At 41.2% G+C, this 24656-nt stretch overlaps 1 protein-coding gene across 1 annotated transcript in view; it reads left to right on the top strand.

Annotated features, from left to right (window-relative positions):
* Positions 1-24656, top strand: part of trpc5a (transient receptor potential cation channel, subfamily C, member 5a) — a 217915-nt gene that overhangs the window by 169170 nt on the left and 24089 nt on the right. The window contains exons 13-15 of the mRNA XM_086275570.1: positions 5726-5847; positions 17323-17518; positions 17970-18179. Coding sequence (XP_086131696.1) covers positions 5726-5847; positions 17323-17518; positions 17970-18179 — 528 coding nt within the window. The remainder of the gene's footprint in view (positions 1-5725; positions 5848-17322; positions 17519-17969; positions 18180-24656) is intronic.

Here is a 24656-nt window from a genome sequence, read left to right on the forward strand (position 1 = left end):
CAGGAGGGAACTGGACAAGCGCCGTTCCTTCGCCTGACCCCAGTCGCTCTCGTCCGCTCCCCCATAACACTGCTCTGTTATTGAGGTTGCATGAATATAAATAGGTTTATTAACATATGACGTCTACATACACACAAAGAGTACCTTGCATGTGCGTTGTGTAAGTGTGTGTGTGTGTGGGGGGGGGGGGTCAGAATGTGACCCTATAAACGACTTCCCTAAACCTGCTGGTCTGGAAGTCCAGCAGTTCATCTAAACAAAAGGCACTTATACTAAAACAGATATAGATGTGTTTGCTTTACCATATATCAGCAAGAAAAGATAAAACCTTGCTCATGATCCCAAGAGGTGTGTGATCTATGCTAGAACACTCTGTAGAGGAGTGAACGCACCCCCCTATTCATGCTACACAGAGTTGTTACAGACCTCCTAGGATGAGACATTCTTTCAATCTACAAATGATTATATACTTCTAAGCATAAATGACAATGAACAATATAAACCTGACAATAATAACTGTCCTCTGTAGCACATTTATGCAAAATTACTTTTGTTATGCATTAAAAAAAAACCTTAATTAAATGCAAATTTAAATTGGGGGGGGGGGGTCTTCATTTTTTTAATTGATCTGAATCCAGAGATGTCAAGCTCAGAGGTGGAGAGTTTCGCAGTCTGGGGGCCACTTTTAGAAAAGCTCTCTCCTTTAGTTTTTAGCCTCAAATGATGTACTCCTACGAGGCCCTGATCACATGACCTCAGGGACCTATTTGGGGCATATAGAGGTGAAAGGTCAACGTCAACCTGCAGAGATTTCAACTAGTTTTTGCTTAGACAAGCAGACATTGAATTACAGTACACCAATTATAAATGCATTTATAATAATCTCCACACAAATGGAACACAATGTGACACTTAAGTGTTAAAAACAAGTATAAAGTTGAACCATGGATCCCCATTGAGGATTTAGCAATTGTCACAAGGGGTCCAAGAGCTTATCTTAATCACAAATACATCAGGGACACACAAAGAAATAAGTTTTTCCTTCATTATGTTGGAGATAGTTGTCAGCCACCTAACTTTTAATAGATCCTATTCAGGATCTACAGCTTAGAGACATCTTGAGGCGTAAAAAAGATACATAACTGAATGTCATCTGCATAGCAGCGGTAACAAATGCATTTAAAGATGCTCAAAATGTGCTGAAGAGGGAGCAGGTGTAATACAAACAATAAGGGCTAAAAAACAGAAGCTTGTGGCACACTGTCGCTAAGAGAAGAAAACAAGGATCTGTATGAGAAACTGCCACAGAAAAGCGTTGTTCAGGCAGCTATGATGCAAACCACTTCAACACAGATCCTGATGCACCCACACAGTGATTTATTACCCTATTATTGTTACCCTATTGTACAAGATGTGATGTCCAACAGTATCAAAAGCAGAGGTAAAGTCCAACATCAGCAAAACAGAACATCCTCCTGCATCACTGTGCATGGACACTGTATAAAGAGCTGTTTCAGAACAATGAGCGCTGCGAAAGTCAGATTTACATTTATCAAGAATACAGTTTTTATCTAAAACCGCTATAAGCTCCTTATCCACAGCCTTTGCTAAGATCTTAGCAATACATGACAAGTTTGGTGTGTGTCTGCTAAGAAAAGAAGGCTCAAGCTTGGGGTTTTTATCATTTTAAATAAGCAGGGCCTTGACCACAGAGCAGTGAAGTGTTGATTCTAGTGAGCACTCAGAAACCTATAGTACAACAAAACAGCATTTTATTTATGTCATACATTTGCATGCTGATACATTCCAAGTACCATGGGCTCGAGCATCTTTTCCAAGGACAGTGTGACATGCAGACTGAGAGAGCCAGTGATCTAATAAACTGTACCATCACTCAATCATCTTATATTTTAGTACTGGTTGCAGCTTATATAATTCATAGCAATATAATATTTTTTTCTATTTTCTAGAGGAGAATAATGTAATTATGTTCACTTAGAAAACATCTGACTCACTCTGTAGCAGGACACTCCCTGCTACAAGGACACATCATGTTCTCTTTTCCAGCTCCACACAATGAAGGAAAAAATATTGAATATTAAAGTTACTGCAGCAGCAACAGTACTGAGTTTCTATTACATGCACTGTTTGAGTGGTGGATGCTCATATTAAATGCATTCAAAAGTCTTTGTAAGCCAAAGGTCAGGATTCAGGCTGCTGTAAATGTTATGTATTGAAAGGGGATCTCCCTAATATGCACCCTCAGGCCCACATCCCTGACTATGAGCATAGTAGCCCCACCTACCTTCTGTTCAAATGTTCGGTTTATGAGTGGCAGCCAATCAGAAGTAAGTCAACATAAAGGAGGAAAGAAGGTCAAACTGCCAACTCTTTGAGCCACGATCGCCCACCATTCTGTGCAGGATGGAGCCCGTCCTGACCTCTGAGATGGGCTCCAGTCCCCCAGTTACCCTGAACTGCATAAACAGAATATGTATAGATGGATGCTCAGCCTTTGTCTTTTGAATTCTAATTGTATTAGTGAGTTCATTTTGAAGTTAAGAACCCACATTAGCATTCACTTCAATTTTTTATCTAAAAGGCTGCTGCTTTGAGTGGTATTTAATCTCCTCTACCTTCACTCACTCTACACGTCAACTTTTCCATCTGTTTTCTTCTAATTCACACACATGATTTCTGTCTTGCTTACTGCCTTTCATTCCTCGTGTCTCCAACACATACCTCCACCTCTCCAGCCACTTTTCCATCTGCTCCCTACTTTCACTACAGATCAGAGTGTTGTGTGTAAAAACCAGAGTCCACAGAATCTCTTTCCCGACCTCATCTGTCAGCCTCTCCATCACCACTGCAAACAAGAATGGCTCAGAGTTGATGTCTGATATAATCTTACCCCCACCTTGAACCCATCTGTCAGTTCTACAGCACACCTTCCCACCCTTACTACCATGCAGAGTAGAAGTAAGGACAAAGCTGCAGCTAGCAGGTAGCTGAAAATTCTTGAACCAGGCTCTTTGAATTCATCAGTGAATTTTGAACCCTTCAGCCTTCTTCTCTCGAAGGCAGATTTAATTTCTTTTTCTTTTATGGCACGGTTAGCTTGATTAGCAGAACAGTCTCTGCACCACCACATCACTATGTGTTGCTGACCTCACTACAGGGAGTGCAGAATTATTAGGCAAGTTGTATTTTTGAGGAATAATTTTATTATTGAACAACAACCATGTTCTCAATGAACCCAAAAAACTCATTAATATCAAAGCTGAATGTTTTTGGAAGTAGTTTTTAGTTTGTTTTTAGTTTTAGCTATTTTAGGGGGATATCTGTGTGTGCAGGTGACTATTACTGTGCATAATTATTAGGCAACTTAACAAAAAACAAATATATACCCATTTCAATTATTTATTTTTACCAGTGAAACCAATATAACATCTCCACATTCACAAATATACATTTCTGACATTCAAAAACAAAACAAAAACAAATCAGCGACCAATATAGCCACCTTTCTTTGCAAGGACACTCAAAAGCCTGCCATCCATGGATTCTGTCAGTGTTTTGATCTGTTCACCATCAACATTGCGTGCAGCAGCAACCACAGCCTCCCAGACACTGTTCAGAGAGGTGTACTGTTTTCCCTCCTTGTAAATCTCACATTTGATGATGGACCACAGGTTCTCAATGGGGTTCAGATCAGGTGAACAAGGAGGCCATGTCATTAGTTTTTCTTCTTTTATACCCTTTCTTGCCAGCCACGCTGTGGAGTACTTGGACGCGTGTGATGGAGCATTGTCCTGCATGAAAATCATGTTTTCTTGAAGGATGCAGACTTCTTCCTGTACCACTGCTTGAAGAAGGTGTCTTCCAGAAACTGGCAGTAGGACTGGGAGTTGAGCTTGACTCCATCCTCAACCCGAAAAGGCCCCACAAGCTCATCTTTGATGATACCAGCCCAAACCAGTACTCCACCTCCACCTTGCTGGCGTCTGAGTCGGACTGGAGCTCTCTGCCCTTTACCAATCCAGCCACGGGCCCATCCATCTGGCCCATCAAGACTCACTTTCATTTCATCAGTCCATAAAACCTTAGAAAAACCAGTCTTGAGATATTTCTTGGCCCAGTCTTGACGTTTCAGCTTGTGTGTCTTGTTCAGTGGTGGTCGTCTTTCAGCCTTTCTTACCTTGGCCATGTCTCTGAGTATTGCACACCTTGTGCTTTTGGGCACTCCAGTGATGTTGCAGCTCTGAAATATGGCCAAACTGGTGGCAAGTGGCATCTTGGCAAATGCACGCTTGACTTTTCTCAGTTCATGGGCAGTTATTTTGCGCCTTGGTTTTTCCACACGCTTCTTGTGACCCTGTTGACTATTTTGAATGAAACGCTTGATTGTTCGATGATCACGCTTCAGAAGCTTTGCAATTTTGAGACTGCTGCATCCCTCTGCAAGATATCTCACTATTTTTGACTTTTCTGAGCCTGTCAAGTCCTTCTTTTGACCCATTTTGCCAAAGGAAAGGACGTTGCCTAATAATTATGCACACCTGATATAGGGTGTTGATGTCATTAGACCACACCCCTTCTGATTACAGCGATGCACATCACCTAATATGCTTAATTGGTAGTAGGCTTTCGAGCCTATACAGCTTGGAGTAAGACAACATGCATGAAGAGGATGATGTGGACAAAATACTCATTTGCCTAATAATTCTGCACTCCCTGTACTGTAGCTTCCTGCCAAGATCAATACTCTTCAGTCTCAGGTGGAGGGAAATAACCTTGGTGTGGTGCTTGTATTGCTCCCCCCTCTCCCGTGATATAAATATGATACTCGCGTGTGTGGTCTGAATGTTTAAGTGGTTCTGTGTCTACACAGACACACACACATCCGATGAAACAGACATGCAACATTTCAGTCAATCCGGCTTTCTACACAGGCAGTATGATGTCTTACTTGCTTTTTACATGTGCTAAACATCCAGATTTACCTTGAACATTGTCAAGCCTATTACACGTTCCCAACGATAGGAAGACATCCAACAATCGGGTTGTCAGTAGGAATTGAATTCAGGCCACCCCTCTTTTGTTTCTTGTTAAGCAGCTTTGAAGTTTCCATTTTATCCAGTACTGTCTGCATCTTTGATGATGATGAAAGCAAGCAAATTTCTCAGCATGCTGCATCCTTGATTGGCGGTAGAAGGACATTACAAGCCCATTTCATTACATCTGAAACTCATTAATTCCTCCCCAAAGGAGCTCCTAACGTACAACACAATCCACGTGTGAATTGCTTTGCTCCTGACAGTCTTAAAACCAATCCCAGCAACCCCCGGGCACCTACGCCGTAATACTTCATGTTCACACAGTAGCAGCTTTATGTAACACTACTCATGTTAGCTCTCTCCTGTTTGAGATGAAAGCTGCGTTTTAAAATGGCCTGGAGGCACTAAAGGTCAATCCCTGTAATAAAAGTGAAATGTTATATTTGCAGAGCTTCACTTCAAAATGAAAAAGTATTGAGGGTTTTTTCTTTCAGATATTGAGAAATCAGTATTATATTTCATTATATGTTGGTGGTTAATGTGTGGAGTCTCGAGGTGACGGCGCAAAATCATTGGGTGGAGTGTCGTGGTTGCTAAGAGTATGTGTTAGATCAGGTGTTTAAGTGCAGCGCTGATGTGTTTTGTCTTGTGTTTTTCATTATGTGTAGGTCCTGTTAGCATTTGCTAATGGTTTGAACCAGCTGTATTTCTACTATGAAACAAAGGCATCAGAGGAACCCAACAACTGCAAGGGCATCCGCTGTGAGAGGCAGAACAACGCCTTCTCAACGTGAGTACCATTTCCAACTATATCTGCATGTACTTGAGTACGTGTAGAGTCTGTTAGGAAGTGAAAAAGGGTTGAAACTGCACCAGTTTGGTATAAATACTGGTTTTTGGTTTTGCAAAACTGTTTTGTTTTTTGTTTTTTCCTTTTAAGTGCGCTTTAAATTTTCCCGCCTTTCCATAATTTTCTTGTCACATTTTATTGTTTTAGTCATGCTAACAATACCAGGAATTTAAAGTTTGATGTTCTGAATTAAATTTGGTGATCTATTGTCATTTGGTAATTGTCTTTAATGCTAATTAAATCAAATGTTAGTATGCTAGCACTGCAAACTAAGATGGTGAACATGGCATGTCAGAAAGCTGATGGTATTTCCTAGAGTCTGACCAGTATGGGATTTTTAAGACCAGTTTCCAGTGTTTTAACCCTTTGATATACAACAAACATAAAATCTGAGTGGAAAAAGTTATTTTTTTACTGTAAAAACTACAAACATGTTTAACAAATCATCTTCATAACTTGAAATGCAAATAGAAATGGTTTTTAAAAAATTATACACAAGTTTTGCAAACAACAAAGTACACCACAGGCCTAAACTGGTATATAGTTTGAAGTCCGCACTGTCGACCCAAGTTGAAATGGGTCGCTGCATCTTCTTGCTGTGTCGTCTTAAATCGGTCATGTGATTGACCCCGGGGAGTTAAAAATCTGATTCCAGCTGATATTTTCTCTGTCAGAATTGAAAACAAATGCATTGTTTTATAAATAAAATGAAACTTATTTGAAATTTAGATTAAAACATAAGTACTTACTGTATTTTGTAGCGTTCTGTAATTCCATCGATGGTCGTACATTTCTAGACCCGGTTTACTTTTACTTTTTTTTAATTAAAGCAAAGAAACAAACCCATTGCCCTGCCTGTCTGTGTTAAGTTGAATATAAATGATATTTCTTTAGTCATTTTTCTGTAAACAAACCTTTATTTAAACCTGCTCTTCAGTGTTTGATAAAAATGAACTGTGAAACTATCAGGTTACAGTGATGTACACATCCATTTAAGTTGCACTAGATGTATGTGTGACTATTTTATTGCACACATCAAATGTGTAGAAGTACTACATTGATCTCAATTCAAAGTCTTATTCGCGCAGACCTTCGTCTTGTGCATCGTTGCACCAGATAATGATATGGAAATGATTTTTTTGGTGTCGAGTAGAAGCTCAGGCTTGTTCAGTGAACTTGGGGAATATTAATACCGTGTTCTCTTTGCATGTGAGGTCGGTAAATGTGGAGGCAAGTCAAGGTTTCGCTCACGGAGAGGCCAAGTTTGAGTTACTGTTCATACAGCAGCTTTTCACAGGCTCAGCAGAGATCCAGAGTCTCAGTGCTGAGTGAGACAGAGTGAAAGCCAAGATGAGTCAGTGGTCTGAATATTGATCAAGGCAGTGGTTTGTTTTAGATAATAGCTGTATTGATTCGCGATCAATTCCATTACAGTAAAGTCCTCGGTACAATGATAGGGCCGTGAGGACCATGCTAAAACAACAGCTCCCACTCTAAACTTTGTCTGCTTTTATTAAAGGTAAAAAGAGAGGTATGTTTGATATCCATGTATTCAACCACAGATTATCATGCAAGTAAAGTTTGACCCAGGATGCTGCTAATGATTTTATTTCTGCTGAAAAGTCAAACTGTGACCTTAGCTAAGTTTGTTTTTAGGGTGTCTATCTTGTTGGGCAAAGAGAGTGGGTCTTTTAAAGAAATACTGCAGTGGCCTGAAGTGAAACTGACTGGAGTTCCTGACCCTCTGAATTAACGATTACAATTACATTTTAACCAAGACTTTCAAGTCAAATAAATCTGAACATGTCATTTCCAGTCTAAGGAGCTTGGAGAGAAAAAAAACATCTGCATTTCTTTTAGTTTCCTTGAAGATGTTTCACCTCTCATCTGAGAAGCTTCTTCGGTTCTAAGTGCAATTAATGGAGATTTTGAGCCCTATGGGAGTGTCCCCCCAAGAGGGTCATGGACCCACTATGGATCCTCTACCTAATCATATGAGCCAAGGTGTGAAAATGGGTGTGGGTCACAAGCAGCCAACGTTTCTGGTGAACCCATTGTAAGACCAAGCCCCACACTATCATGTGATTTCCTGAGGTCAAATGTCCCAGGATGTGAGTGGGTATCTGAAAACTGGATAATAGACGGCAGACAGTAGTTGTTGTAAACCACCGCCTCTGTTCAAAGATGTTCGTTCACAGGGGACATAGATGGCTTCTTACTTACCAGTGTTTATTTGAAGATGTGCTCAACTCAGCCTTGGTTGTAATATTAACTCCTCACAGCTAAGAACTGTAGAAGACCACAGCAGGTGGCCATTTCTAGTATAATCTTCAGGGATTTTTAGATTTCTTCTGGTTGTATCTGGTTTAAATTGTCAGCAGAGCAAATTATTAACCGAAACCTTTAACACAGGACACTCACAGACAGCAGAGCAGGCTCACATGTTTGAAAGTCAGGAGTCACTTTTTATTTTCTCTCCTGTAGCACACAACTTCTCTCTGACACTTTCTTACTACTGGATGTGCTTTGTGTGGCCTCTTTCATCATTCACCCAAGTAAGGGAGGAGGCAGCTTTGATAAAGCAGTGAGGAGGTTGCTGTCTTGGGGTTATTATTATAAAAGGTGTTTGTTTTGTTTTTTAACCTGAACTACAATCGTTTCTTAAATCATATCAGATGCATAAAGTCTCACTTGATTTATGAGCTCAGTGATTACTTTCCTGCTGAGTTGATGGTCTCAGTCACAAGTTTTAGACTTTATCATGATACAACATGATGTTTAACATGTACTTTATGATTTTCATTAGTCCAAAACGAGGATAAAGCAGGGTATACTTTAGGGCAGGCCTAGCTTATCCTTGACAAATCGCTATTATAACAGCGTGTAGTGTCTCTCAATCAGATTAAAGCCACCCGTCCTCATCTCGCACATGTAGTTTTAATAACATAAGATGTCAGCCCAAATGGCAAATTTGTGGCTTCAAAGGAGGGATGTAGCAGCCAGTGGCACGATGTTATGGTGGCTGCATCCATCTTTTCTATGCAGTCTATGAATCGCAGGCCGTCAGAATTACTTTCACTGGTCAATCCCTGCTTTGGAATCACTGGAAAATGTTTCCTGCTCATTAGGAGTCCATTTTCTTCTGGGGGAGTAAATCCCATCATAGTCCAGGAACAATAAACACCTAAAAATTGGAGCAAAATAAAGCACAAAACACCTTTCTGTAGGAGTTGCAGTCATAATTAATTACAGTGTTCGGCTCAATCTTTACACCTTTTTCAGACAAGGCTTAAAAATGTATATTATTTTATCTTTGTGCATATAAATGACCATAATTTTATTGATTTGCAAACATTTGAAACCAGTATGCAAAGTTGGGGGGGGGCTCGTTTTTTTTAATGCGGCTATTTGATGGTCAAAGTGCAAAAGTCACGAGGGTTTTTTTACCGGTAACTCTTCTTCTCTGTGTCGCTAAAAAGAATAAACGCGCTCAGCAAACCTTGAGTCAAAGTGACAAACATGTCGCGCTGATCAAAGCTTCTCATCTGTACATCAGCGCTGACGTGGTGGATCCAGAGTCTGGGGGGAAAGAAATCAGCCTCACACTGGAGCTAAACTAGCGAGCAGATCACAGCGATGACGGCTGAGAGTGACGCATTATGCAAACAGCGATCGCAGCCCTGCGGGCAACGCAGCCCTGCGGGCAACGCAGCCTGCATCAACATTCAAGAGCGTGTGTGTCTGTGTGCATTCCTGCGTGTGTGTTCTGCTCCCTTGCTCTGTAATTCACACACACTTATCAGCATTTCTGAGTTATTTCACACGATCACTTCCTGTTTCTGCTCAGGTGTCCCCCCCACTCCTCCTGTTCTCGCTCATCTGTACTTCACACACACTTATCACCTTTAATGTGTCAGCGTGATTACACTGTGCACTGTGTGTGTGTCTCTCACCGTGTTTGTCTCTGCCTCTCCTTCTCTTTTCTTTGCCTTCACACAAATGTTGTAAATAATCCCTAATTTCCTTTCACAGTCTGCACACCCCCATCTATTTTCTTTCACACACAACTCTGGCGCTCTCTCGAATTTGCACACTTTCGTTGCATCTCTCTCTTTTCCACAGCAGCAGCGGCAGCAGCATGGGAAGCTGCGGGGTTTCTGATTCACCTGATTCAAATGAGGAACTCTGAGTACTTTTAGATTGTTTTCCACTTGGTTCAGTAATTGATTGAAAAATGTTGAATTTTAAAAACATGATTCTGCAAACTGATGTTGTGGAAAAAACAGGTTATGGAGGATCTAATGACTGTTTTGTGTGAGTGAAAAAATGCTTTTGTGTGCAGGTAAAAAGATATATAAAATATATAATAATGGATTGCATTTATATAGCACTTTTTGGGGCCCTCAAAGCGCTTTACAGTGCCACTATTCATTCACTCTCACATTCATACACTGGTGGAGGCTACAGTTGTAGCCACAGCCACCCTGGGGCAGACTGACAGAAGCGAGGCTGCCATATCATGCCATCGGCCCCTCTGGCCATCACCAGTAGGCGGTAGGTGAAGTGTCTTGCCCAAAGACACAACGGCCGAGACTGTCCGAGGCGGGGCTCGAACTGCCAGCTCTTTGAGCCACGATCGCCCATATCCATATCTGCGTTTCTGGGTCGAGCACAGTCAGACCAAAAGTCGTTGACTTGTGCCGAGATCTACTCAGGACAAACCAAACAAACACAATAGTTTTTCTTCAGACAGATTGCCACATTGAGCATGTGAATTTCCTAAATTTAGAGTCACTTTTATGGTAATGTATTAAAAAAATCAGCGCTGCCACCACCCTTTATCTTCCGAGTGCACAGAATGAGAAACTGGATTTGCGGCAGAACAGTCCTTGGGCAGAGCAGGCTGAGGGTTTATTAGAGCACTGTTCAATACCACATGCAGTGACTGTCAAAGTCAGGACATCTATGTGGTGAAGGTGAGGCTCTCACTGTTTCAGACCTCAGACGCACCGCTGTCTGTGTGTGGGAAGAGAGAACGAGGGAGTGGCGAATGGTTTCGCTGACTGTAATTAGTGGACCTAAGGTGGCGTCTGCACAGGAAGTGGTTTCTTTGTAGGCCTTTGGTCACTAGCCCATATTCCAGCTTCGGTTGCCTAGGTAACAGTCTGTCAGCGGTGTCTTTTGATCTCACTTCAGTCACTTTTCTTTAATTTGAGAAGAGTTAAAGTTACAATGTGTAAAATCAATGCGTGTCCACGTCTGTTTACTCTGGAGGAGGCTGTAAAACTTTGTGAAAGGAATCTGTTACAAGTCGATGAATCAGTGATGACAATGACACTGAGTTGATTTGTTTAGGATGTCCTGAACTTTTCTGCCATTAAACACTGCTACTGTTAGGCACTTTTAGCTCCTGTTACCTCCTGTTAGCTGTTGTTAGGTAGCATTAGTGAAAATGGAATGGATCTAGCATTATTAGAATCGGATATTTAATGAATAAACTCTGTAATCAAACTGTTTATCAGAGTGAAAGCGGGATTTTTAGAAGACACGCTTAAAACTAGCGGGCATAAAGTTGGCTTATAACCAGCTGCAGTTGTTTAGCCGGCTCATTGTCAACTGTGCAGAGATGGAAGGATCAGGTCTAATCTGCTGACCAAACTTGATTGTGCAAACATCAGATCAGTGAACAGGAGTGCATGTCTAACAGCGCTACATGTAACAAAGAACGCATAACCTGTGCCACAGCATCAGGCAGCTCATAATCCCAGCAGGCTGCTTGATTTCTCACACCCTAAAAATGGTTCATGTTTACTAGAAAGAGCGGCGCTATAGGCTGCGCTGATTAATTGCACACTGTCTGGCTGCTGAATCTAAACACACTTTGTTTTCTCTCACAGATTCGCTTCATACAGCGTTTCTGTGTCACAATGCACAACACATTCGCACGCAGTCGCTTTCTCGGCTCGCCTCCCACACAGCTGCAGAACTATAACAGTCAAATGACTGCGTGGCTGCGAGACTCAGCTGTAGCAGTTTACTGCTCGGCTTAGTGGACAGAAAGATGAGAGAGGATGGAGAGCAGGGAGGAGAAAGGCAGATGATATTGGGATACAAAATTAGACGCGTATGAGAGGACGCACGTGCCCAGTAAATAGTGGTTATCAGTTGGTATCACTCTCATACATCTGACATGCAGACACCCTCCTGTAGCTAAAAGGTGTGTTATCATTTATTGTCATCACTGATAAACATAAAGTCAGCCAGATTATCGAGGATTATCTTGAATAATAAAATCTCCCACTGAAAATGGAGCTTTCCAACACGTGATCGTTTTGATGTATATTTAACTCTGGGCTCTGTAAGCACCATGATATGACAACAGTACTTTGTGAATTACTGCTTTTAAACTTCAGGTGTAGCAGTCAGATCTTCGTTTTCTTTTCTTTTTTTCTTTTCTAGGGCAGATTTAAAAGTGTGAAAACTGCAGACATACTCAATTTTCCACCCTGTTTTATTCTGGATTGACCAAATTTTTCAAAACTGAACACCTAACTCTCCGAAAACGTTAGAGCACTTATGCAAATATGTGATGTCTTGGTAAATCGAGCAGATATTTGAAGTTTACACAGCACCATCCTCGCACGAAAATATCTTAAAAGTTTATTTTGTGACCCAGAAAGAGTAATATTTCAAACTCTGCCACTCTGTGTTCCTCTGCCACTGCCTCGTTTGAGTTTTGGACGTAATGCATTCTGGGATACTGCTTTTCCTCATTTCGAGCTGATTGGAGACTAGAACAGCCAGTCAGATTTTTTGCATCCAAGTCTGTGATTGGCTAGTTTTGTGGCACAAATATAACGGTGTACACATAGAGTTGAGCGCGCACGGGCAGAAATGTTGAGAGCGTGAGCAACACATTGTGAGCGAGTGCAAATGCAAAAACTGAGCGAGAGGGGCTGCTAGTGTGTGTGTGTGTGTGTGTGTGTGTGTGTGTGTGTGTGTATGTGTCTGTGTGTGTGTGTGGATAATAGCAAATACTGAAATACATTTTTTGCACGCAGCAATGAATTTTATTCACTCAAATTTAGTTTTTCTTCGTTCAAAATCAACTTCTCCTCAAAATGCAACACTTGCACCTGCAATTTTTTTTCCCGTGCGCTCAGAACAGTGGCACAAAAATAACGCCATAAACATTCTCTTGTATACATTAAGAATCAAACCAGCAATTCAGGCCATAAATTAAGTGGAAACGTGTTTCCTGAGGTCATAAATCAAGCGAGTCCTCGGTTGTTTGCTTGTACAATTGTGTAGATCGAGGACGAATGAATAGGTCAGGAGGGAGGTGCGTTGGAGATCCTAAAACTGATTAAATTGTGAGGCCATAAAAGTACCATCAGACTTTGATCCACCGTGCAGTCTGGAAAGAATCTGATTGGTGGACAGTTTCACTTTTTTAGCATGACAATGACACCAAACACTGGTAGTTCAGTAAAAGCACACCTGGATAGAAAGGCACACAGTGGAACACTTTCAGTCATGGGTCGGCCTCATATACTGTAATTCTGTGTTTACATATGTTTGAATAAACTTCAACTATTTCCCATTTTGATTGCAAACAATAGAGAAATAAGGAGTGGCACAAGATTTATGCACAGTACTCTATGCAGTGGATTCTTTTCAATGTCAGTGTGACTACTTTTGATCTGTCACGGAGGAAACACTCACCTTTCTTTTGCCCTTTCAGCAGAAAGACCTAAGATTGTTTTTGCGCAATAGAATCAAAATAAACTACATTTATATAACATGTTTGTTCCATAAAATGTGTTTTAGAAAAAGATTAAAAGATTCAATAAAAAAAACAAACTCAAAATGGAAATCATTAAAACAAAACATTATAGATGAAAGCTAAAAAATACCAAAGACAAGAAGAGAATAAAGCATTCATGAAATCCTTTGAATAACAGAAAAGATTTAAAGGGCACTGGTGATGTTAGCACTGATCCCAGTTGGCTGACTGTCCCACAGATTTGGAGCTGTAATGGCAAAGGCCTCGTCACTGTTTACTCACCTAGCTGCCGGAGCAGGCCGCCTGCTGGTGGTACCTATGGGAGTGATAACAACTGATAACGGGCATTCAGTGGGCTGATAGTGCTGAAGTTATGGGTGAGAGAAGGAGCAGGTGGAAAGAGGAAGAAATATGGAGTGGAGAGGAGAGATTTGGAGCGAGAATGGAAAGAAGAGAAAGGACTGAAGGTGAGGAGAGCAGGAGGACAGAGAGAGAAAGCAAGGAGTTGAAACAAAAAGTGGAAAGAAGAAGAAATGATGAGAGAGTAGAAAACAGTGAAAAAGAAATGAGACAAATAAGGACACAAGGGTCAAAGAACAGAAGCATAAAGGAGGCAAGATGGGGAGAAAGGGGGATGAGAAAAAATAGAGAATAAACAAGGACTGATGGTAGTGAGGATAGGAGTGGAAATGGTGAGAGTGAGGAAGAGTAATAGGAAAGGAAAAATTAGGGAAGGAAGTGAGAAAAGCAGGGAATGATAAGGGTAAACAAAGGAGATGGAAAAGTTAAAGTAAAGAGGGAAGAAAACAAGAACTGAACATGAGAATAAAGGAGGAATGGAGAAAAACAGAAGGATATCGGAGAGAAGGAAACAAAAATAGATGAGCGAGAACAAGGAGCAAAGAATAGATAAGGTGAGGTGAAAGACGAGGACACAGTCAATGAGACGGGAGAGGATGCAAACGAGGAGAGGAGAAGAAACAAGCAAAGAAAAGAAAGAGAGAAGATCAAATAAAAGGTACAAGCGTGCAAGACGAAGGGGACGAGGACAAGTGGGTGAAGCCGAAGCAGAGATATGAAAAACCAAGCTTGGATAACAGGAAACAGCAGAAAGGTGGAGAAGGGGAGGACTAATGAATTACTGGATACTAGAGATTGCATCAAATGTTGCTTGGCGAGAATTTCGAGGGAGAAGACGAGGAGGTTTGTTCCTCCTCACTTCGGTTGAAAGTTCACCGCCTCTCGTTTCTCCCTCCTCCCGCTCATTGTTCATTCCCCTCCTAAACACGTTCCTCCCCCCCTCGTTTCATAACTGTGGTGCAATATCACGCTTGGTTGCTTCATTCATCGTGGATTCAATCCCACCCCCCAACCTCCCTCACCCCGCCTCTCTTCATTTACACAATCTCCGAAGTTTCTCGCCCTCTCTGTCTCTCTCTGCGCCGAGCGAGCGCGCACACAAACATTGAAACCATCGCTCACACGCAGCCTGTACGCCGATTGATACAGCGATCACTCACACATGCCGGTGACAACACACAGTCCTGCTGCGATGAGAATAAATGCTGGAGTCTTAAATATTTTATGCAGCACAAATATAACACCCCGCAGACAAAACCTCTCTCTCTCTCGCTCTTTTTCGCTCTTTCATTCTCATGATGTAGTGTCGGCCGCTACCAATTTCATCAAAAATTCAATAACCTCCCCTGTAACTGGGACTGTCACACAAACAGAGGGGAAAAAAAGACTGAGAGACCGAGACAGACCGAGCAGCGAAGGGAAATAAAATAAGGAGGTAAACAGAGGAATGAAGTGACACAGGGAGATGATAAGAGTCGGTGGAAGGAGGGGAGAAAAGAGAGAGGGTGGGGAAAAAATCAATGCAGATGGAAACTGAGAGGAAACCTGGGGTGGTAATAAGTGAAGATTACAGAAGTGAAACTTCTGGAGTTGTTTTTAGGTCCGAACCCAAATTTTGTAACCAAAGCCGAGTGAAGCAGGTTTGGTTCGCTGTTTATCTGCAGTGACATGCACACATCACACCTACATCCAGGCGCTGCTTCTGGGTTCAAGATTAACAGTTGTGGGTCATATTTGAGGAGAAAGCAGAGAAGCGAGGTGAGGTACAGAGGCTTTTTTGGTTTTTTGAACCATATTTTTTGCAGGTCTCTTTCTGCCTTTACAACGAGTGTTCAGCAGAAGCACAGGTGGTCCGCTTTAATCATGGACAAACTGAGCATTTATTGAACGCACACGCCATTGCAGGCAGACCCTCGGGGGCTTTTTACTACAGTGACATTTGTGCTTAAAAGGTCACAAGACAAATGCAAGAGCTCAGTTTGCAGGCGTGAGCTGCACGGACGCAACCTGAGGTGAATGAACTTTGTAAAATGAGAATAATTTTTGAAAGCCAAGCCTTAACCACATCACCGGCACGTCATAACACAGCTTTGTGAAGGTGTAGATGGGTGAGGTGTAGCTGGACAAACCTCCCAGGGAGCCCGAGGCAGGGAACAGCTGTGCACCTGATAACCTCGATTTTACACAGCAATTTCATCATTTTAGAAATTCGCTCTGGTCTGGCCTGTGGATGCTAAAACATTTTAGGTAGTAGCTTTGGGGTAAACAGAACAAGCTTCAGGCTGTCACAAGCCTAGATTAATGGGAAGGTTGCATCAGGAAGGGGTCTGGTACAAAGTCAGTCAATTATCCAAGAAAAGGATTGACCTGTAAATGTTCGTTGAACCAGTTCTCTAGGACTGAAGTGTTATCTTTCTCTGTTCATGTTTTTATTCAGAGCCAAGATGGAAATGTGGTTGTGCATTTTGTAATTAAGCAAACAGATTTCGAACAAATGTCTAATTACCCAAAAATGAAATGTGTGAAGACATCATTTTCAGGGTCATTGGAGTGACGGCGGGTCAGTAATCTACCCTTAGGAAGGACACATCGCCGTATTGTCTCAGTGCAGGAAAAAACTGCTTCACTGTGTATTTGATGCTCATCTTTCTCCTGCTGCAGCATGTAATGTGTTGCCATCTGGATGCAGGTTCTGTGCCAACAAATGCCGACTCGGTTTAACTCAGCACTGATATTACTAACTCTGATCTGTGGCCATTTTCTGATAACAATTGCAGATTTGTGCATTTAAATGTTAAACTCATATGCAGGTAAAGTTTTAGTCTCCACTCACTGCAGCTTTAGCGATGTGAGAGCAGTTTTGCTTAGCCCAGTCATAATGAACTTACATCTGTCAGCTTATAACATTTGCTTCTACCCAAAAAGACATTTCCTGTGGGTGGTTTAAATCTCATATCAATCATGCTGACAACATTAGCTGAGTGTTCAGTTTGGATTTGAATTTCTATTAAATTGCAAATCAGTCTAAATTTGTTTTGCTTGTCAGCTGCATTTGAAAACACACATAACTGGGAGACGAGTGGTTTAAACTGAGTGAGTGTCTAAATAATGCGCAAATTAAAGCTTAGAGTTAGAGACAGGTTTATATAGATAAAAGCTATTTATGCGTTGTCTGTCTGGTTTGTTGCATTATCCTTTTTGTTTAAAAGCAGTTTGTTGTTGTGATCTTTTGAAGAACCTTATGAAGTTTCCTCTCTCTCTGTCCTCAGGTTATTTGAGACTCTCCAGTCTCTCTTCTGGTCCATATTTGGGCTGTTAAATCTGTACGTCACCAACGTGAAGGCTCGCCACGAGTTTACGGAGTTTGTCGGGGCAACCATGTTCGGGACGTACAACGTTATCTCACTGGTGGTTCTGCTCAACATGCTGATCGCCATGATGAACAACTCCTACCAACTCATTGCTGTGAGTGAAAGCACGAGTGTGCTGAAAGGATTAATGAGTGAGGGGAAGCTTGTTTGGTGTCATTTGTCCAGTGAACACTCTTGATCTCAGTTCCTATACCGTGAGAAGTTTGTTTGTTTAGGGTTAGTGTGCTTTCTGTTTTAATCAGGATGCGACCGTCACTGCATGTTAAATTACAAAACACTATAAAAATGGCCACAAGTTTTCTCCATAATCTGAAAGATCAATGATAATTATGAAATTCATCAAATTACTTTTATAAGAAGTTAAGATTTCATGCTATGGTGTGAACTGCTCCCTGCAAAGAGAATTTGATATGTTAAATATTGAAGTCAAATATTTAAGTTCAGTGGACGTTATCAACCATTAATGAAGAGGAATTCAGAGATTTCAGATGTCTGTCCTTGTCACTTGAGCTTGTAAATTCAGGTGCCTCCTTCTCCTGCTGCAGGACCATGCTGACATTGAGTGGAAGTTTGCACGCACCAAGCTGTGGATGAGTTACTTTGACGAGGGCGGCACGCTGCCGCCTCCGTTCAACATCATTCCAAGCCCCAAGTCCTTCTGGTACCTGCTCATGTGGCTCCACAACAAGCTGTGCAGGACAGGGCAGCCGCCCGGGGAGGGGACGCACAAATGTGAAAACCTGCGGGAGTTCACGGTAAGTGGAGGCAGAATAAGGTAGAGGCTCACAGTATCTGGATTCTGTTTGCGACATTCTTGTTGAGCTTAACCATAATGGTTCCCTCTTAAATTATTATTTTGTCACTGAAAGCATCAACAGTCTGTTCAGATGTTTGCACAGCATCTTTCTAATTTGCTTTTTCTGAGTTTAACTCTTGGGCAGGGTTTCACAACCTTGTGGTGGTGCAAGGTTTCAATTGTAAATTGAAAAGGACACTATAAAAGACAGATAAAACAAGAGCCCAAAAAACCTACACAATCTGCTCTCTAGACACAATTTCAAAACCAAAGATTTGATGTATTTATACACAGCAAATCCAGCATGTCCAAATTAACACTGTCGGATTTGATTTCAACACTATTAAAGTGTCTATATGGGTCCACACCAGAGAGTGTTAATTTAACTCTTTTTGGAGAGTTGGTACGTTAACTCTGATTTAGTGTTAAACACCAAATCTGTCTGGAGTTGATAATTTAACACTTGGTGTTAAGAGTTTATATATTAACTCTCAAAGAGTATTTTAGTTTAACTACGTAAGAGTTATCTTCTAATTCATTCTAAAAAGCAGGAATTTTACTGTTCTGAACTTCTAGAAATTTCTTTTGGAAATAAACATTTACTAAAAAGATGCAATGGTTTTTGAAAAACATTTATTCTGAACTGTGCACCACAATTTCAAAACATTTTCTGAAAGATGTAACAGCATACATGTTCTCACTTTCATTAGAATTTTGTTTATCAAAAGGTCTGACATGGTAAATGCAAATAACAGCATTCTCATCACTTATTTCTTCAATACAATATGCATGTCCTTCATTCATCCTTTGTGGAACTTCAACGCACTTCTGCTCTCCCCCATATTCCATCTTCACAAGCATATCCTGTGTGGAGATTGAATAAAAATTAGTTGAGACTAATTAATGGCACAAATAATCCAGTAAACAATTGCAGCACAGTAAAAAAAAAGGAATCCTCTTTGAGCCATTACTTGTGTAAAGTATTTTCCCAAAAGACAAGGACACAGGCAACAGGTAATACTGAACTAAATGTAAAACCTCAACCTTTTTCATTTTTACCTAAACCGTGTGCACAAAACTCTGGAGGGATCTATGCTAACGTAGAACCCAGTCAGGACGTCTGCTACTGCTGTTTGCTCGTTTTTTTTAATGGGCGATCGTTTTCAGGCTTCAAGTAGCACCATTATACCAACGTTTCACATTCTACACATTGTTTTAGGTGTATTTGACCAAAAGTTTGACTGAAAATTCACATGCAAGCTTTTTTTCAAGGCTGTGGTATTTGCCCGCAAACAATACCTTTCAGCTAGCTAAAACAGAATATTATGCTATCAGCGAGCAACATGGCTAATGCCTTTCACACAGCTTTGCCTCAACTCCAAAGAGCCACAGAAGTAAAAGCTCATAATAATAATTGAAACAATCTTTGAAAAAATGACTTACCAAGCATGGCAAACAACTCAAATATGTAGAGCAAAATGTTCTGAAACGGCTTCACTTCAGCTTCGATTGGAGCCGTGCTGGGGGCGGAGTCTGTGAATTTACTCTGTTGGTGTCATAGCCCCTCTAGGAGTTCAGAGTTAAGAGGTCAAGAGTTAATGTTTCCATTGTAACACCTCCAGATTTGACAGAGAAACACTCATTTTTAACACTCGATTTTAACTACTATCATTTTACACCTCAGAGTTACATTAAAAGAATGTGACTCTACTTAGAGTAAAATTAACTCTACTTTTGCAAGAAGACTATTAACACCAAAACATTTAACACTTTTGAATTTGCTGTGTAGAAATATAGAATATAGAAATATTACACATTGTTTAATTAAATTCAACCTGGAAGTTGTTTCATAATCTTGCTGACGATGTCGAGGACAAGCGGTAGTTATAGATTATAACTCTGACACTGGGTGAGAGACACCCACCCTGGACAAGTCCCTCTCTGCGTTATGTTCAGTATTTGTTGAGGATATGAACGGGAAGATGGAAATTATAACTATTTCCCTGTTTTCTTGCAAAAGTGAAGTACAAAATATTTGATGGGAAGGATGGACTGTTTGTACTGAAGCACATGTATTGTTTTATTTCCTTTATTCTTTGTGTCATCCTTGTTGCCTTCTGCACTCCAGTCCCAGACAGGAATGTGGTTTAGTCTGTTTGTATTTGGAAAGATGGAGATGAATTTTGAAAATGACTGATGGTGACAGAACAAGATGCAGCTGCCAGGATCAAAACTCTGCAGTTATGAGACACTCAGAACAGCAGCTGCAGACGAAACCTTTAAAGTTCACAACGTTGAGAAAAAACTGGAGTCGCTGCTAATGTGTGAACTAATATGCTATGTGTGCGCAAAGCCTACAAACTGTCCTGGGCTGAAGACTGAAGAATTTACAGGCCATAAATGGAAACTTAGCTGGAGGTTTGAACTCTTCCCTCATAAAGACTACATTCGATGATCTTCTCTATACCCTTAATGACAAGTTTTGACACCTCAGTGTATGTCAGTAAAGTCGTGGTTTGATGACCATTGGAATCATTCCTGGGTTTTTCTACAGGTAGCTGTAGAGGCAGAGACTACTCTCACTGGAAATCTGTTTGAAATATGACAGAAACCACTGAGTTCAGAAAAGAGAAACAACGGTTTCAGGGGCAAAGACCTGAAGAATGACTGTGGTAAACTTCAACAGACTGCTATGGAGTGAATCTTGGGCTTTTCTGTGTGGAGTTTGCACATTCTACCTGTCCGTGTGTGTATTCCCTTCTTTCTGACATCCAAAGACGTGTCTGATAGGTTGACCGATGACTCTAAATTGGCCATATGTGTGAATGTGAGAGTGGATGGCTGAATGACTGGTGGACCTCATCTCTTGCCCTGTGATGGGTGGAAAACACCTCCATGACTCTGAAAATGAAAAGATGGATCTTCTTTAGCTTGTAAATCAGAATGAAAAGCTTAAAAGCCAAACTGTACTACAAAGGTCTTTGATGCAACTAAAATCTTCAGAAAGGCTCCTTGGGGGACTTTTATGCTGCTGTCACACTAAGGAAGACAGATTATTGCAACCTTGTCCAATAAACGTGTGATTGTTCCCTTTGAAATTACTTGTGTGCAGGAGCAAAACAGCAATGATTTCAACTCTCTGTCTGTTAGAGTTGAAATGGGAACTTGCAGATCTGTCGCCAGCTGCATGCATAGGCCATCTTACATCTGCCTCTTATGTCCGAGACAGAAATTTGTCCACAAATAGTGACGTAGTCGCTGCAGGACAGTTATTTACCTGCAAAATGACACCGGTGCTTGATTTATATAGGAATATAACCAGATTGAAAACAGCTGAATCATCTTCACTATTGCAAAAAGGCACACTGTGTGTACGTTTTGCTAACCTGCACAGACTGACTCCCATTGATTGCTATGTGTTGACAATCTGTCTGCGCCAGACTGACTTGCCAGTCTGTCTGAGAGTAAATGCAGTCAGCCCGAGTCGGACAGCACCGTGTCTTCATGTGTAATCGCCTTATAATTGAAAATGCTTGATCAATCAACTACTTAGTCAACTAATCGGCCTCTAAAAGCAAATTCAGTGCAATCACTGCGTGGCTGGGTATCGTCACTGATTTCTAGAATCGATTCGATTCCGATTCACAATGTCCTGAATCGATTTGATCCACGATTCGATTCGATTCGAATCTGGGAAATTTTGCCTCAGACAGTCAGAAATAATATAATTCAGATCAGTACATTTACATATTTTTGTATCTATAAAAAGGAAGCTGACACTTTCCAGACTTTATCAAAGGTGTGAGCATCACAGCAGAGGCCTTTGTGTCAAAGTAGCTGAAGATAAAACAGAAAAACATGAAGGTGATTTTCCTGGCCTGGGATTTTATATAAGTATTCTGCAGTACATCAGAAACGAAAGAAAACCATTAATCAGCATATGAACATTACCTCTGAAGTTACAGCGGTTTTATTAGAGACACGGCTAACAGGCATTTTGTATTTTAAAAAGTTTACATTTGTTCAGAAGCCTGTTGAACGGCAGAAATGAGGTTTTCTTTTCGGAAGTAAGTAAAAAAAACATCGGCCGACAGCGCTGTAAACAACAGTAGACTTGTGCGTAACAAGCAAGCGAATAATGCAGAAAACAGATTTTTAGACTGAAACTGTTCTTGAAGTACAGAGAGAGAGAGAGAGAGCTGTGCATGAAGTGTGATTTTATTGTGGTGGAAGCAAAACAGTAAAAGTCAGAGTGAATTCATGACGATGTTTTTGTGAAGCGTAGTTTGGATCTTCTTTTGCTGCTGGTTCGGTCAATATTGTTTGGAGAGAGATCAAACTAACAGCTTTAGAATCGGCGCAAAAAGGACGTAAACACAAAGCGCCGACCCGCCGAAACATCAGAATCGGCGAGCTGTCGGCTTTCAGCCCCGACCGTGTGCGTGCCGTCAGGTGCAGTCACATCTCACTGATTCTGATCCGCGGGTCAGCGCTTTGTGTTTACATCTTTGTGAAGAAGCCGTGTTCCTGCTCTCATTTACAGTTTTAAATGTTTGGTGGTTGTTGAAATTTTGTGAGGTTTCACCTGAGATTCTGGAATTTTGGGCAAAATACATTTATATTAAAAAATCAATTCAGGATTTTAATGAATCGATGTCACGTTATCCAAGCCAGAATCGATTTTAATCGATGAATCGATTATTAAAACCCACCCCTAGTGACAACCAATCTTTCCTAGTAGCGATCAGGTCACTAACCTATTTTTAGGTTCTCTAGTGGGGTGTCAAACATAGGAATTTTCCACTATAAATACAGGACAGTCTGGGCAGTAAGCTACCAGGAATTTTTATTTTGCACATTTGCCATTTAGAAATCAGGGACTTATTCTTGAGATTGCACTTGTTTTTCTTATATTATGATATGTCAGGGATTAATTAGCTTCACTGGTCCGGCCCACGGTGTAAAATTAGTTTGACATCCCAGCTCGAGTGTGACTGAATCACAGAAGAAACAAAACTAATTTAAATAATAATAATAATGATAATAACAGTCCATTTCCATTAGCTGAGAAAAGCTGAACAGCTGCTTGTGAGGAGTTTATGCCTCATGTATTTAAAAAGCTCTCATTAAAATAATGTATTTGGGTTTGGTTTGGGGGTTTTTTTAGCCAAAATTGATTTGACAGTAGTCCCAATATAAAAGCCACAATATTTACAGCAGTATTTCTCTTTTAAACTTTGACATACTGTATTTGTCTTCTGCTGACTCTGAATTTTGGGGGTTTATTACACAGACAACTGTGATCAGCCTACATACACTAGAGTAACAGAGATTTGTGAAACCTGACAGAAATCCAGGCTTTTTCTTCTTATGACTGAACATTTCGGGTTGATGGTTTGGTTTGCTGTGAAGTACCGACTGAAATAGAAGCAGCATAAAGCAGCAGAGTTAGTACAAAAAGTGAGTGGGGAGGCGGAGGAAGGACTTGTCAGCTGATGTTCTTTTTGTGATTAATAAAATCATGGAGATCCAAATGATCTGCAGTGAATGTGGCTTTTTTGACCTCTGAGCAGTCGCCCACCTGATCAAAGCAGAAGGACTCGGTCTGCTCGCAGTGAGGGTGGATTAAAGAGGCAAAGAAAGAGCCGAACACAGAAAAAGCCTAACAAATACAATCGCACCGCACGTGGACGAACATCAGCTGCGTTTCTATAATCACAGAAGGAACATCGGCAGATAAACACATTTAACAGCCCAGTCAGCTGGAGAGAGCCGGCGAGCACGCGGCGCAGAGCGATAATTCACACACACACACACACACACACACACACACACACACACACACACACACACACACACACACTGCAGCTGGCATGCTCACCTCAACTGAAGTCAGCTGAGTTATATAAGCCAACCAGCCCACATAGGTTCACAGAGACACACACAGCACTGCAGAGATCTGATTGAGGGAGAGAGCCTGTGTGTGTGTGTGTGTGTGTGTGTGTGTGTGTGTGTATTAAGAGTAAACACAAAAACAGCGTGAGATATGAAGAATAATGATTGCTCTGAAGAAAGGGACGGGGTTGAGTGAAGTTTTTTATGTGTCGGGTTTTTTGCATTAGCAGCAAGCAGTGAGAGAAAGAGAGGGAGACAGTTTCGAAGGGGGTCGAGTTAGACAAGTGTAGAACATGACGAAGATGAAGTGGAGATGGAGAGGTGAAACGGCCGTGATTGGGCCGAGATGAAAACAAAATGAAAAAATGCGAGATACGAAACAGGAGAGAGATGATGGATGTTTGTGTGACAGATGCAGAAATGAAGGAATGCTGATAAGGACGACGAGCCTTTAGTCGTCTCGACGCCAATGAAACATCGAGTTACGGCTGACGTGCATCTGCGGCTGACAAATATCCGGCCAAATATTCGTCTGTTTTCT

This window comes from Aulonocara sp. 'chitande type north' Nkhata Bay, linkage group LG3, assembly GCF_057382095.1.
Source record: "Aulonocara sp. 'chitande type north' Nkhata Bay isolate Kocher_YH1m ecotype deep benthic linkage group LG3, A_spYH_male_GT1.1, whole genome shotgun sequence".
Lineage (NCBI taxonomy): Eukaryota > Metazoa > Chordata > Actinopteri > Cichliformes > Cichlidae > Aulonocara > Aulonocara sp. 'chitande type north' Nkhata Bay.